Consider the following 16,293-nt stretch of genomic DNA (forward strand, 5'->3'; position numbering starts at 1 on the left):
TCCACAATCTCTTCAGCCTCCTCTTTCAGAACCCTTGCCCAGGTTGACTTATCTACCTTCAGAACTTCCAGTCTCCCAAGAATTTTCTCTAGTAACAGTAACTCACATACTTCTTGACCCCTAACACCTGGAACTTCCACCACACTGCTAGTCTATTTCATAGTGAAGACTGATGCAAGATACTTATTCTACATATGTCATTTCATCTCCCATTACTACCTCTCCAGCATCAATTTCTAACGGTCCAATATCCATTCTCGCCTTTCTTTTACACTTTAGGTATCTGAAGAAACATTTGGTATGCTCTTTAATATTATTGCCTAGTTTACTTTTGTATTCCACCTTTGCCTTCTTAATGGCTTTTTTAGTTGCCTTTTGTTGGTATTTAAAAGATTCCCAATCCCCTTACTTCCCACTAATTTTTGCTCTATTGTATGCCCTCTCTTTGAATTTTATGTTGGCTTTGACTTCTCTTGTTAGTTTGCCTTTAGAATACTCCTTCTTCTTTGTGATATATATATCTTATGCCTTCCAAATTGCTTCCAGAAATTCCAGCCACAGCTGCTCTGCTGTCATCCCTGCCAGTTCTTTTTCATTCAATTCTGGCCAACTTCTATTTAAGGCTTCTACTTATGAATGTTATTGAGATGACAGAAAAATTATATTTATTTTACTATACAAATATATTCCGACTTTTAGATTCTAAAATGACTAGATAATGAAAATTACGACAAGTTGTTTCACTTTGTCCAGAACAAATGGCATTGCCATATTTGGTTCTGACTTGTGCTGAAACTCAATGATTTTGATTTTTTTAAATATATATATATATATGTTTTAAATATTTGACATAAATTATACGTCTCTGGGGACCCAGAGACAGCCCACACATTCCACAGGGAGATCATACAGAGGCTGCTTATGGAATGCCACTGGAATTGAACTCCAGAGCACCCCAAGCTATAATGGCATCACACTAAATGCTACGTTACCATGGTACCGTATAAAGAGGATAAGGAGACATGGAAGGGATAAGGCATACCATTGTTGTAACACACGATTATTTGAGTTACTGTCACCATTCTGTCATCTTGAACCACTCTGGCCATTCTCCTCTGAGCTCTCTTTTAGTCATTTGTCGGTCTTTATTTATGCCAATTGTTTTTTCTAAATTCTATTGTGTTTCCTTATTTTACCTGTTAATGACTGCAAGGAAATGACTATCAGGGTGGTATAGGGTAATATACTGTATACTACTTTGATAATAAATTTTGAAATTTGGTCAAGTTCCAGAAGACTAGAAGGTGGCCAATGTCATTCCATTTTTTAAGAAGGGATGTAAGGGCATACACACTAGAGAACTACAGGTCAATCAGCCTGACATCATTGATGGGGAAGCTACTGAGCGGGAATTCTGACGGACAGGATCTATGAGCATTTGGATAAACAGTGTCTGATTTGAATAGTCAGCATGGCTTGGTGTGGAGAAAATTGTGTTTGATCAATCTTGTAGATATTTTTGAAGAAAACCAAAAGATATTTGAGGATAGGGCAGAGAATTATGTCTATTTGGACTTTAATAATGCTTTAAACAAGGCTCTGCATGGTAGGCTTGTCTGGAAGATTAGGTCCCATGGAATCCAGAACTGGTTAGGTAGATTCAGAACTGGCTTGGGGATAGGAAGCAGAGGGTGGGGGTTGAAGGTTGTTTCTTGGAATGAAGACTGGAAACGAGTGGTGTGCTGCAGAGGTTAGTGCTGTGACTTATTATTCATTATTTTTGTAAATAGTTTGGATGCAAATATACAAGGCGTGCACAGTAAGTTTGTGGATGACAGGAAATTAGGTGTCGATAGTGAAGAAGGTTGTCGCAGGTTTCAGGGGGATCTTGATCATTTAGGGAAGAGGACCAAGGAGTGGCAAATGCATTTCAATACAGATAACTGAGGTGAAGAATTTTGGAAAGTCAAAGCAGGGTAGGACTTTCAGGGTATTAAAGCAGGGTATTATTAATGGTAGGACACGAGGGGGTCTAATTGTACAGGCAGACCGAAGAGTACAAGTGCATAGCATGTTGAAAGCAGCATCACAGGTAGACAGGGTAGTGACAAAGTTGTTTAGCATGCTGGCCTTCATCAGTAAAGGCATTAAGATTTGGGATATTATGTTGCAATTGCACAAGTCCTTGGTGAGGCCACACTTGAAGTACTATGGACAGTCTTGGTCTCCAAAAGGTGTGGTTAAACTAAAAAGAATGAAGGAAAGATTTACAAGGATGAGGGAGAAGTTGTTCAGAACAGGTTTTTATTTCTTGGAATATAGGGCTATGGGGGGAAGGGTGGTTCACTTTACAGAACACTTGCAGAAGTGTCTAATATTATGAGAGGCATAGATACGATGGATGGTAGCAGGGTAGGAAATCCAAAACCAGGGTGCATAAGTTGAGGGTGAGAGATGAAAGACTTATGAGGAATCTATGGGACAACTTTTTCACTCAGGGAGTGGTGAGTATATGGAATGAGCTGCCAGAGGAAGTGGTTGAAACTGATACAACAGTATTATTTAAGAAGCAGATAGATGGGTACATAGAGTGGCAGAGATATGGGCTGAACTCAGGAAATTGGGAGCAGCTGGGTGGGCATGGTCCAGTTGGCTCAAAGGGTCTGTATTGCTAAAATTAGCTTGCTGCTGGAAGGCAGGGGATGCCAAAGTTAACAACAAGTACTGATCAACTGGGAAAGCGTGCAACAGATTTTAACTCAGATGGCTGCAAAATGATGCATTTGGAGGGCATTAAATCAGGGCAGGACTTACACAGTGAATGCTAGGGACCTGGGTAGTATTGTTGAACAGAACAACCTGGTGGTCTTTGAGAGTGGCCATAGAGCTAAACAGAACTGTGAAGAGTGAGTATGACATGCTTGCTATCAACAGCCAAGGCAGGGAGTATGAGACTTGGGAGCATCATGTTACAGCTCTACAAAATGTTAGAACAGATTTAGAGCAGTGCGTGCAATTCCGGTTGCCATAGTACACAGGGAAAATCATTTCAGCTAGATAAGGTGCAGAAAAGATTTACAATGGCTCCAGTTATAAGGAAAGGTTGAATTAGCTGCATCTGTTATCCCTGGAGCAAAGAAGCTGAGAGGTGATATGAGGTAAAGATAGGGTAGACATTTGCTTCCCATGGTAGGGGCATCCAAAGTTAAAGGCATAGATTTAAAGTGAAAGAGAAGAGGTTTAAAGGGGATCTGAGGGAGAAACTTTTTAAACAAATAGTTGTTGGAATCTGGAATAAGCTGTCAGAGGAACTGGTGGAGAACAGCAAAAACATTTAAGGACATTTGGACAGTATTTGAATGAGCAAGGAATAGAGGGATATGAAGTTGATACAGGCAGGTGGGATTGTTAAAATGGTCAGCATTAACACGGAGAGCCGAAGGAACTAATTCTACGCTGTACAAACTCTATCATTCCATATAATTTGGAAGTGAATTGTTAAAATGATGGAGGAAAAAATATCCTATGATGGAAAACGGAATGGTACAGAAGAGCCTTAGATTTGCAAACGTGTAAATAATGGAATTGCTCAGAGTTCTAATTTAAATAGAAACTGAACACAAGCGGACATTGTTATTCGGTGCGTGCATTCATTTTTAAAAATTTACATATTTACCTTAAGGTAATCTTACCTTGCAAACTTGGTCTTGCGAAGATTTATCATTTTGAAGATGGAAAGGCTTTTCCGCGCGAGCAGCATCGGTGGTCTCTGCCAGCTATCCCTTGTCTAACATACCTGCTCAGCGAGGGATGAAGGAAGACCCGGACTGTCTGCTCCACCGCACCCACGTTCGGGAGCTCAATGCCGGCTCTTGACTTCAGAGCCCACCGCTTCTTTCCACCTCCAGTTCACCGCTCTCTGGCATCTCGTCGGGAACTTCAACCCTTGCTGATCACCTCGCCCCTGCAAATTAGAACAGTTTGAGAAATCCTGTCGGAGCGACGAAAATATAACTGCTTAAGATGGTCAGCGCCCAGAAGCATCGTCTTTGTGTCAAAGCTGGGGATGAATATTTTAAAACAAAAGTAACCAAATGACTTTCAGTAACAACATTGCAAGGCTACCCAGAAAATGCTGCATTCATTCGAATGCAATTGTATCTTCGTGCAAGTCTCCCAGAATTTTACACACTTACCAATTACAACCGAAAGTAAAACGGTAACAAATGCAACAGTTTTCCGGGATATCTGCAGGGAAATCGGCGATTGTGGACACAAAGGGTTTCAGTCGCCCTTTGTTTTTGCTTACATCTTTCAAGGGAAGCTACTTGCTGTTTGTTCCACGGGAGAAATTGTTCGCAGCAGAAATCAGCACATTTCTCCACAATTCGATGTTGATCCGGAAGTCTTGTATATATCTCAACCCTGCGGGGACAACATTTCTTCCTGTGCATTTACTATAAATGGGTCTCTTTAAATAACAGTTATTCGAACAGAAACTCAGTGGTGGAACACAAATAATCCGTTAGTTAAAGCGGTAATGCCTGACCGACCGACAGATTCATGGCTCCAGCTCTTCTTGAAATTCTTTTCGTTTCCTTCCTCTTAAACAAGAGGCAAATGACATAAATTTATTAAGGTCTGTGGTTCAAAATTATTCCCAATTCTTTAGCAAGTCAATTTAAATGCATAATTATTGCTGAACCCAATTCTTGATGTCCCTTTAAACTAAAATGCTTGGATTTTTCTACTTTTTATGTAAGAAATGCTGATCGTTTGGGTAGGTTATACAGACCAAGAATCAATAGAACATCCTTAATTGATAGATTTTCCAAGAAAAATATATCACAATACATCATATTTTATATGTGCATTTAAGCATATTTGCTTAATTCTATATGCAGGATTTGAATTGTGAGCCTGCTGACCATATTTTCTGTTTTTATTTCAGATTTTAAGCATCGGCACTCTTTTAATTTCCATTAACTACTGAGCAGCAAAGAATGGGAGGAGAGACATATGGCAAAAGGGATGTTAGTGCAAAGGGAAGGAGAATGGCAAAGGGATTGATCCAGGACAAGGGCTTAGTCCAGAGGAGGAGCTAATTGAGGAAGTCAGAATAATTAATATAAAATAGTTGGAAGAAAAATGCTAAGAGTCTCAAATGAAAATGGCTGAAATTGTTACCTGAGATTGGGTTGAACAGCTTAGAATCATCGAGTGACTAGTCAGAAGACGAGATGCTCCTGATGCTTGTGTTGAGATTTGATGGAACAATGTGAGAGACTGAGGACAGAGAGGTCATAATGGAATTGGGATGGACAATTAAATAGACCAAGCTGTTGCTTGCAGATTGAATGGATGGTTTCTACAAAATGATAATCCAGTCTGACCCAGTGTAGTCTGGTTCACTTAAAAAAAGTGTTTCAGGGCTCTGGTCTGTAGGAAGGAAGGAGATAAAATGAAGCGTCTGACAAATCGTGTGATTGCACATCACAAGGAAGGAGGAGGGGTTACTTATCATCTGTTATGAATCCATAAATATTTTGAACCTTACAGGTTGTTGAGATTCCCAGTGTGTTAAACAATGTGAGAGGGCATTCAGGGTAGATGTCTTACAAATAAAATAAACAGCAACACATTTGTTTCCCACCTCTCCATCTTTCACCTTACCAGAACCACAAAAATGACAACTGGCGATGAGGTAACAAGTCCTCATGCAATGTTTATTGTTTTGTTCCCCTCAGCAAGAAAAGTCCGTGTGCAATGCTGGTGGTGCACCGCTGTGTGATGTGGATGATTGAAAAGAGGAAGACCACTGGCCTCAGGAAGCATGGTGAGTGAAGAATCTGAGGGAAGAGAACAAGAAGAGCACAGTTAAATAAAACAAATGAGAGAGAGGAGAGAGAGATAACACTAGTTAATTTTTCTAGAACTTGATTGTGTTTGAAAATAAAGACAATGTTTGGTAGTATTGGGCCATATGATGGAACAGCAGAGCGATGGGATTCATGTACTAAAAGATTTGAATATTTAGCACTGGCAAATCAAATTTCAGATGATATACATTTTCCAACTTTTCTGACTGTGATGGGTGCAAAAAATATTTAATTTATTATGCAGTCTAGTGCAACCTACTAAGCCTGGCAATAAGTTTTATCAGGACATAGCTAAAGTCTTAAAGGAATACTATTTCCCTAAGCCTTTGATTATTGCTAAGAGATTGAGATTTCATAGAAGGAATCAAGAGGAAGGTGAATCTGTTTCACAGGTTGTGGTGTTGCTGAAGTAATTGTCTGAACTGTGATTTTGGACTGTCACTGAATGACACATTGCATGATAAATGTGTATGTGGTCTGCATACTGAGGCAATTTAGAAACGTTTGCTTACAGAAAATAGACCAACATTACAGAAGGCAACACACACAAAATGCTGGTGGAATGCAGCAGGCCAAGCAACATCTATAGGGAGAAGCACTGTCGACGTTTCGGGCTGAGACCCTTTTGTCAGGAGGCAATTGAGATTAGAACATCTATGAAGGTGGCTACTAAAGGAGCACCACTATTAAGTTCATCTTCCCAAGTTCATAAAGTTTCTACTGACTTGAAGAATAAAACACCTATTGGCAATCAATGTCACTGTTGTGGCAAATCTGTACACTCAGCAAAAGAATTCTGGCATAAGGAGTTAGATTGCTGAAGCTGTGGCAAAAAGGGAGTTCTTGAATGCACTCATAAAAGTAAAGAGACACTATCAACCAAAAAGGTTGCAGGACTGGCTGGAGGACAGTAAGATTGACTTGTGTCAAGCATACTTGAAGAAGCGTGCAGAGCCAGAGCCACAGGACTATTGACCAGAGTGGCTCACAAAGGAATGTTCAGGTACTGGAGGTTGTGGTTTGACATCACTTTGGCTCTCACACTTTTACAGTGAGCAGTGGACCTGATCCTGTGTCAGCTGACAGTGGTGCAATGGTATTTGGAAAAAATTAGTGTTAAGCACCTAAAAAAAACTTGGATGCTACACGACAAAGACTCAAGGAATATGGGCTAAAGGTCCGGAAGGACAAGTGTGAGTTCTTTCAACCTTCAATTGAATATTTGGGCCATGTGATTGACAGCTCAGGGCTTCACAAGGCACCAAAGGTGAAGGTAATCGTGGAGGCGCCATCGCCACAGAACGTACGTCAGTTAAGATCTTCCTTAGAATTCATAACATACTACACAAAGTTTGTCCCTAATCTAGCTAGCATGCTGAAAACACTTCATGAGCTTTTAAATAAATCAGCACACTGGCAGCAGACAGATTGCTGTGAAGAGGCTTTTAAAAAGGCCAAAACAGATTTGTCATAATCTGAAGCACTCACGCACTTCAACCCATCATTGCCCATACAGTTGGCTTGTGACACATCACCCTATGGTGTGGGGGTAGTTATCTCACACGTCATGCTGTTGAGTGAAGAGTGGCCAAATCACTTTCACATCATGGACATTAAGCAAAGCAGAAGGCCACTATGCAGGAGGCACTGGCAATTATCTTTGGAATTAAGAAATTCCATCACCTCCATTTACCCTAGTGACATATTATTGCCCCTTGATGTCAATTTTTGGTCCACAAGTGGGTATTCCTTCCCTGGCTGCTGGTTTAATGTAATGTTGAGTTCCATTAGAATCTGCACGTCTGTGCAAGTCTTGAAGCAGACGCTTACTGACCCTGTTCTATCTAAAGTGGTGGACAGGTTAACTCACAAAGAAGAACCAATGATAAAAATGAAACCATACCAGGCTAGTTGGAAGGAGCTCACAGTCCAAGCAGGATGTTTACAGTGAGGGTACTGTGTTGTAATTCCTCCACAATTAGGAAAGCAAGTGCTTGAGAAGCCACTTGCAAGACACCGTGGCATAGGGCACAAGGAAGAATTTGCACCCAGCTACTTCTGGTGTCAGGACTGGACATAGACATTGAAGCGAAGGCCAAAGCATGTCTATATTGTCAGTGAATAAGTAATATTCATCTATTTGCTCCTTTGCATCCATGGGAATGGCCTGAAGAACCATGGCAGAGGATTCACATAGAGTTTGCGGGACCTGTACAAGGCCACATGTTCTTGTTCATAATGGATGTATACAGCAACTGGATCTAGGTGGCCATCATGAAGACTACATGCGAACAATACATTAAGGAGCTATGCTCATCTTTAGCCATTTTGTGTTTCCTTAACAGCTGGTAAATGGCTTACAACTCCTGTCTGAAGAGTTCAAGGCATTTGCGGAAGCAAACAGTTCTGAAGATCAAGCCAGCACTATATCATCCAGCCACTAATACTTTTGATGAACAATTTGTACAACATGAAACAAGCCTTCAAAACTTCAGAGGGATGTGGATCCCTCAACCAGTGTCTTGGCACTTTCTTGCTGACGTACCACAACACACCTCATGCCGCCACCAAAGTAGCTCCAGTTACTGCACTGATAAAGAGACAATTTCACACTTGGCTTGACCTGCTTAGACCCCCAAATGCAAAACAGATTAAACTAAGTGAACAGAAAACATGAGTAGAGAGACATGCCAAAGTGAAGTACAGAAGTTTCACTGTAGGAGAGAGAATACTATAGCTCTGGACCAAAGTGGGTACTGGTGATAGCAATAGCACAAACTGCTCCTGTGTCCTACACAGTGGAATATAATAACCACAACATCAGGAGAAGGCATATTAATAAACTGTTGGCCACTGCTGGGGCTCCTGAAAACCAGTATAAACTGACAATTAGATCCAGCTGTAGAAATGAGACAAGATTCTGAGACAATGACTACAGTAACTCCGTGATCAAATGACACAGCCAGTACTCACCCATCACCAGTGCCTGATGAGGTGCCCCCTACCGACAATGCAGGATCTAAGCAAAGATCTATACATATACCACCAATAGAAAAAATGACTTTGGCTTCATCCCCAAGTCATTGGAACCCTCAAAGGAACAGGTGGCAGAGTAATCCCCAGGGTCATGTCTGGATGTAGAGGCACTCTATCCTCTTTTGTAAAGATTTATCGTATGAGGAGCAATTGATGGCTCTGGGCCTCTACTTGCCGGAATTTAGAAGAATGAAGCGGGATCTCATTGAAACCTATCACATGTTGAAAGGCATAGATAAAGTGGATGTGGAGAGGATGTTTCGTATGATGGGGCAGTGTAGCACCAGAGGACACAGCCTCAGAATAGAGGAATGCCCATTTAGAACCAAGATGAGGATGAATTTCATTAGCTAGATGGTGGTGAATCTGAAATTTATGGCCACAGGCAGCTGTGGAGGTCAGGTCATTGCATGTATTTAAGGTGGAAGTTGATAGGTTCTTGATTAGTTGGGGTGTGTAAGGTTACAGGGAGAAGGCAGGAAAATGGGGTTGAGAGGAAAAAGGATCAGTCATGGTGAAATGGCAGAGAAGACTCAATGGGCCAAATGGCCTAACTCTGCCCCTATGTCTTAAGGTCTTTCCCTAGTTTAGAAAAAAATGTGTTTTTTTAGGTTGAATTTGATTATTACTCAATTGGATGTTAATAGTTCAGCAGCTGGTTCATGCATGGGAAGGAGGGGCAACTTTTAATGGGGGGGGGCGAGGATGTGTTACGCATTCATGTATGTTTTGGTCCTTACAGGTTGCTGTTAAGTTTCCCAGTGTTATGTACTGAAAGTAATGTGGGAGGCCATTCTGGGTAAATGACTTAAAAGCAAAATGAACAGCTGCACATTTGTTCCTTGCCTCTCCGTCTTTCAAGTGTGTTATTCATGGCCTCACAGTTTCTCAGTACCACAAACATAACAATCTTTTTCTGCTGAAATGTAGAGTTCTGCTTCCTCTGCTCTCTTCACCAAGTTTCAAGGTAGTATGGGGATAGAATTTGCCTCAAGTTTAGAGATGGATCGGCTGGAGTGAGTGACTGCTAAAAAGTGAAAAATGTTTTAGTGATAATAATTGCTCAATAAATATTGACTAGAGCTCCCCTGGTCTCTTCAAAAGACTGCGATGGGAGTCTAAAATTAAATTAAAAGGCTGAACATTATCTTAGTCACTCAGTAGGGCAATGCTTTTATCAGAATACACTGGAATGGCATTCTAGACTTCATGCTGAGGTCCTTGAAGTTCTATTAAAACTCTAAATGTTAAAAAAGTGAAAGAGTTACCCATCAAGCAATGACTAAAGGCTTTAGATACTCACATACAGAATGCATTTGTATTATGCGCTCTCTTGTCTGACTATAACATAATGTTAACTCCCAATCTAGAGATTTAAATACAAAAAAAAAATCTGGTTTGATGCTCCATTGGAGTCCTGAGAGAAAGGCGTAATATCAGAGGTTCTTTCCTTTCAATGACATATTAAACAAAGACCTGTTTTCCCTCAAGTAGATACAAAAGATTCTAAGTTAAATTGCAAGCATAATTTTTTTTATAATTTACCTTTCAACAGCCATGACTAAGGACATATTATTTGGTCATTATTGCTTTACTGCATATGCAAACAATGTGAGTAAATTGGCCTGTAAGCTTACAGTTGCATCATTTCTATGAAGTTCATCAGAAAATTGGAGAAATGAAAAATATGACATTCTTTTAATATAAATAGTATTAAAATCCTTTCAAAATGCTATACCTGGAACATTGTTTAGATTGAGTATAGAATTTTTGCTATCACTGAATTATTGCACACCAGCATAATTTCATTAAAATAATTTTGCAATTAATTGTAGATTGATTTTAGACATTGTATCTTAAATAATTGGATTTGTCCATATGAAAACAAAGGAAGTGAGGTCTTCCTTGTCAATTGGTACAGACAAGGTCATTCCTTGTCAATCTTCCTCAGCATGGTAACGTAGCGGTTACTGTGACACTATTACAGTTCGGAGTGTTGGAGTTCAGGATACAAATCCGGCGTTCCCCCTGAACACGCGATTTCCTCTAGGTGCTCTGGTTTCCTCCCACAGTCCAAAGCCAAGACAAAAGAATAGGCTAGAGTTATATAGGTGGGTTGCTGGGCAGTGTGGCTCATCGGGCTGGAAGGGCCTGTTCTGTGCTGTACCTCCAAAATAAAATTTTAAATAAAGTAAAAAAATTCACCATCAGACCTTAAGTGAAATGATGTCATCCAGTCAGAATTCAGTTCCAAATGGCAAAGGAATCATAGCACGAGGAAAACCTCAACTTTAACACTAAATTGGGAATCTCACTCAGAAAAACATGTAGGTTGGAAAATAAAGAAAACTTATTTTTGTGTGGTCAGGGGAGGGGATTTTTACAGTTCTAATGAATTGGCAGCCTTTAACACACCAAATCTGATTTTTGTTTTCATTGAAACCCGTTAATTGTTTTATAAATGAAAACACTCTACCAATATGATCAAAGCTCCATCTTATTCTAAAGATTAATGTGGCAACTAGAATTTGCTGACATTATGTTTATGAATGATTACCTCTGTTGCCTAATGATCAGAATTAAACTAATGACAGAGGAGCTTGCGCTATTTAGATTTTCACTTGATCCATACAATACTCTTCCCAAGATAATTCTTTAGAAGCTGGGGAAATCCATTTTCTTTGTTTTCTTTTAAGGAACTTTTTGTCAGGTTTCCTGTGAACAACATTCCTAGAAATTTTTATTCATCACAACAACAGGCTCCCAGTATATCTTAGAAAAGATTAATTCCCAGGCTTTAGTAAATTATATCTGTATTTCATTTGTTTTGATTAAAATAAACGAACCACTCCCCCCCCCCCCCCCCCCCACCCCCCGCGCCATTGACAGAAATCTTGCTTCAGGAATGGTTAAGATTCGCACTGGATGCTCTGAGACCTGTTCTCAAATGCCCCCTAGTGGCATATCACAAAACAACAACAGGACAGACTTCGGAGGATGAGATGCCAAACCGCATCTGTGCCCAGAGTAACCATGACTTCCTTGAGAACAATGCCGTCCACTCACTGGGAGTAGCTTTGAGGAAGCTTTTCAATGATGTTGTGTTGTTCGTCATTGTAGCTATAGTATTCATTATCATTCACAGTCAGTTCTTTCTCCAGGTTAATCTCAGCGGACATCAACACTGGCTTGCAATCACGTCATCCACAAGAGCAGGAGGAGCTTTTTAAATGAAAACTTGGTAGCTTTGAACTGCAGCTGTTTGAAAGACGAAGTGATGAGAACTATAGCACATATATTCCTGCATGAGTTACATTAGGCTGTGGGTCAAGGTGATCAAGGCACCTACAAATATCATGGCCGGATGTCCGTGACTCAGGGGGGAGTGCTCAATGTAGTGCTCAATTGATATGCTGTTCAAAAGGTTTCAGGTTGTGCACTAGGATGACCATAACAATTGGTTCAAGTTAAAGAATATATAAATGTACATTTTAGGAGATGTCACTTGCTCCCTCGAGCGTGCTCCACAATTTGATAAGATCATGGTTAATTGTAAACTCAACTCCACATTCAATCTGCATGCAGTAACTTTCACCCCCTTGTTTATCAAGAATCTATCTATATCTACATTACAAACATTTAATAAGCTGAAATATTCAAAAAGTCTAATCTGGTTCCTTTTGAGTAACAGTTACAAACACTCATAAACCTCAGATAAGAGATTTTGCCTTATCTTTGTCTTTAGTAGGTGTCCCCTTATGTTTAGATAGTAACTCCTAGATCTAAATTCTACCACTGGATTAAACATCCTTTCCATTTCTATCCTGTCAACATCCTTCAGGATCTTATTGGTCTATAACTACTCTTAGAATTGAACATTCCAGGTTTATTGATTTAAGACTAAGATCACAGGCAGGAGTTATGAATGAAAGCATGGTACAGTACTTGGGCCCAACATGATGGGTATGCTGTCTCACTTGTTTGGATGTTACCTTACACCGATTTGTCATTCAGGCTATTACGTATATTGCTTATTGGTTACCTCTTGCTACTGGTAGATTAATAATACTGTATTAACACAGAGACACATGAAACTGCAGATGATGGAACCTGGGGCAACACACAAGAAGCCAGAAAAACTTAGCAGGTCATGCAACACCTATGAAGGGAATTGGTTCACAGAACAAAGTAGTCCATTTCCCTCTGTCCTATTGTGTTCTTTAAGCTGTTTCTATGATATAATTATGAATTGGCTGTGTGGCAGTTATGTGTTACTTACAGTATGTTATCTACAAATTCGCCTGTGGACATTCATTTCTCTGTTAATGTTATCATCCCTTTCTAATTGTTGTATTGTAACAATGTTTGGGGATGGTATGTTCCTAAGGGAGGCTGGTGAAAAGAATGCTTTCTGATTGGCTGTTTAGACCCTTTCAATGGTGATGTTGCTTGTTAATAATTTAAGTTGCCAAACATTTCCATTATCTTGGGAATTAGAGGATGTAATGAGGTATTAACCTTCAACTACTACACTGAGCTACCGCTTAGGGTACCACATTTGGTTGGTAAGTGAATCGTGTCTGCATCCTCAGGTAAAGGGCAGCCACGTGTACGCCTTGTGCCGCCCTTGATATCAAAAATTGACAGCTATCCTCAGCCACTATGTATAGCTAGGATGAGTTAAATCTCAGAAATCTTGGCTATGTAGATTAATTAGTTACTGCAAATTCTTCCTTGGCAAGGAAAGTGGAAAAAGAAGTAAAAAGAATTAATGCAAATGTAAGAAAGAAGGTAAAGAAATAAGGAAAAGGGGAGTGGAACTAATTGCCCTGCTGAGAGTGGGCATGGACCCAATGAGCCAAATGTCTTCCTTCTACATCTCACATTGTAGAAAAGCCCATGCCTTACTGAAATGTTGAGGAGAGAGTATCTCTTTGAGTTATCACCAAGCTTAAGATTCACATTTAAAGGAATACACAGAAAAATGGAAAGAAAGATTTGTTTTTACAAATCTTTACTACAACACCAAGTATCACCAAATATTGTTTGGCCAGTTGGAGTATAATAATTGATATTAAACGCAGCAACTAATTTGTGCACTGCTAGTTCCCACAATCAAAGAAGTGATGATCAGATTGAACAATTAGATGATGGATAAATATTAACCAGGATACCAGGGAGAACTGCCCTGTAATGATTTGAAATAGTGTCCCGTGACTTATAACACCCACCCATGTAGGTGCCTCAGTATGCTTAAAGGACAATACCTCTGCAGTCATTTAGTAATGCATTTAAATGACAGCCAAAACTCAAATTGCTGCTCCATTCTGTTTCAGAAGCAAGAATATCAGAAGAGATTATGAAAATTTCCAAGAGCATCAGTAGGACAGCAAGGCACAGCTGTCTAAATATTGTGAATTGATCACAGCAATAAAATTATTAACTGACTTGCTGATCTAGAATTTAAAAAGTAAAATTTGCAGGGATCTCAGATAACAGAATGGAGGAGATAGTTATTTTCCCCACTCCTGCTTCCAATCTTTTATCTATTTAATCACAGATAGTGATGGAGATTGAAGCAGGGAGCTCCAAAAAGGAGTATCGAATATGGGGGTGCGGGGGTGGGGGAGTAGGTGTGGATGGAATGAAATACACCTTAGTAGAGGAATAAATTTAATAAAACACAAAACACTTTGTGAATGTAATCCTTAGATTGCAATGTAGATAAAGTGTAGATTGAGTATGTTTGCAAAGCCTATAGAATTAGCTCAATTTTCTATGACGCTCCCTGGAGTTAGTGGGTTAAATAAAAACTCTCATCTTCTTTTGTTTGCAAAAAGCAAAATTCTGGAGGAACAGCAGGTCAAGAAATCTGCGGAGGGAAACAGATAGTCAATACTTTGGTTTGAGATCCTTCTTCCATCTAGACAAAGGGTCTCAACCTGAAATGTTGGTTGCCCATTTCCCTCCACAGTTGCTACCTGACCCATTGAGTTCCTCCAGCAATTTCCTTGTTGCTCCAAATTCCAGCATCTACAGTATACTTCATCTTCTCTGCTTTTGCTTTATCTTCCTCTGAAAAGAGAGCCTTGCCCTTTTCCCTCATTTCAGACAAGCTATAGAGAATTATTAATACATTATATGGATTTGAAGCTATATGGATGGAATTAAACAATAAGAAAGGGATGACCACATTAATGATATTATAGACTTCCCAATAGTGGGAGTTAGAGGAGCAAATTTGTAGAGAGATGGTAGACAGATGCAAGAAAAATAAGGTTGTGAAAGGTGATTTTAACTTTCCACATATTAACTGAGACATCCATAATGTAAAAAAGACATGGAACAGTGTTTGTCATGTATGTCCAGGTAAGTTTCCTTAATCAATATATAGATGTCCAACTGGAGACTGATATTAGATCTCTTATTAGGGAATGAGCCAAGGCAAGTAACAGAAGGGTGTGTAGGGGAACACTTTGGATCTAGTGACCACAATTCCATTAGTTTCAAGATAATTCTGAAGGATAGGACAGGTTGATTTGAGATTCAAAATTGGAGAAAGGCCACTTTTGATGGCATCAGAAAGTATCTGGCAGGTGTGGATTAGGACAAGCTGATTTCTGGCAAAGAGATGCTTGGTAAATGAGAAGCCCCTACAAATGTGAAATCCTGGGAGTACAACTGCGGCATAGTTATCCAGATTTGAAGGTGAATCCCTGAATACAGTCAAAGCAGTCAAATACCAATTCGAAACGGTCCTATAAGAGCTCCTGTGCCCCCCTGGTCCATACCTACTTGGTCTTCTCTACTGGTGCTGCAGACTTCAGTCTCTGCCTATACTCAGGGAGTAGAAATACAGCCAGGTGATCAGACTTTCTGAAGTGTGCGGGGTGGAATAGCATGGTAGGCATTCTTCATGGTGGTATAACAGTGGTCCAGTGAGTTGTTTCCTCTGGTTCTACAAGTGATTTGTTGATGGTAATTCCTTAGTGACTTTTTCAGGCTGGCCTGGTTAAAATCCCCAAAAATGATGGTGAAGCCGTCAGGGTGTGCTGTTTCATGTATGTTGATCCCATTGCTCAGATCATCTAGACTCTGTTTGATATTGGCCTGAGGTGGAACGTATACCACTACCAAAGTGATCATGGAAATCTCCTGTGGCAGGTAAAATGGATGGCACTTAATTGTAAGACATTCCAGGTCTGGTGAGTAGAAGTAGGACAACACTGAAACATTTGTGCTACAAGAGGAGTTGATCATGAGGCATGTACCCCCACCTCTGCTTTTGAGAGACTCGACAGTTCTATCCTGATTATATATAGTGAACCCATCAACCTAAATCACTGTGTCTGGGGTGGAAGGGGTTAACCAGGTTTTT

The 16,293-nt window shown here is 40.0% G+C and overlaps 1 protein-coding gene across 1 annotated transcript in view; it reads right to left on the minus strand.

Moving 5' to 3' along the window:
- The window catches only part of mmd2a (monocyte to macrophage differentiation-associated 2a), a 110,134-nt gene extending 105,790 nt beyond the window's left edge, over window positions 1–4,344 (minus strand). Inside the window, exons 1-2 of the mRNA XM_059979499.1 lie at window positions 4,197–4,344; window positions 3,693–3,964 (exon numbers count right to left, since the gene is read on the minus strand). Of these exons, the coding sequence (XP_059835482.1) occupies window positions 3,693–3,760 (68 nt within the window). The 5' untranslated portion in view covers window positions 3,761–3,964; window positions 4,197–4,344. The remainder of the gene's footprint in view (window positions 1–3,692; window positions 3,965–4,196) is intronic.
- Between the last annotated feature and the right edge of the window lie 11,949 nt (window positions 4,345–16,293).

Source organism: Hypanus sabinus, chromosome 9 (genome assembly GCF_030144855.1).
Source record: "Hypanus sabinus isolate sHypSab1 chromosome 9, sHypSab1.hap1, whole genome shotgun sequence".
NCBI lineage: Eukaryota > Metazoa > Chordata > Chondrichthyes > Myliobatiformes > Dasyatidae > Hypanus > Hypanus sabinus.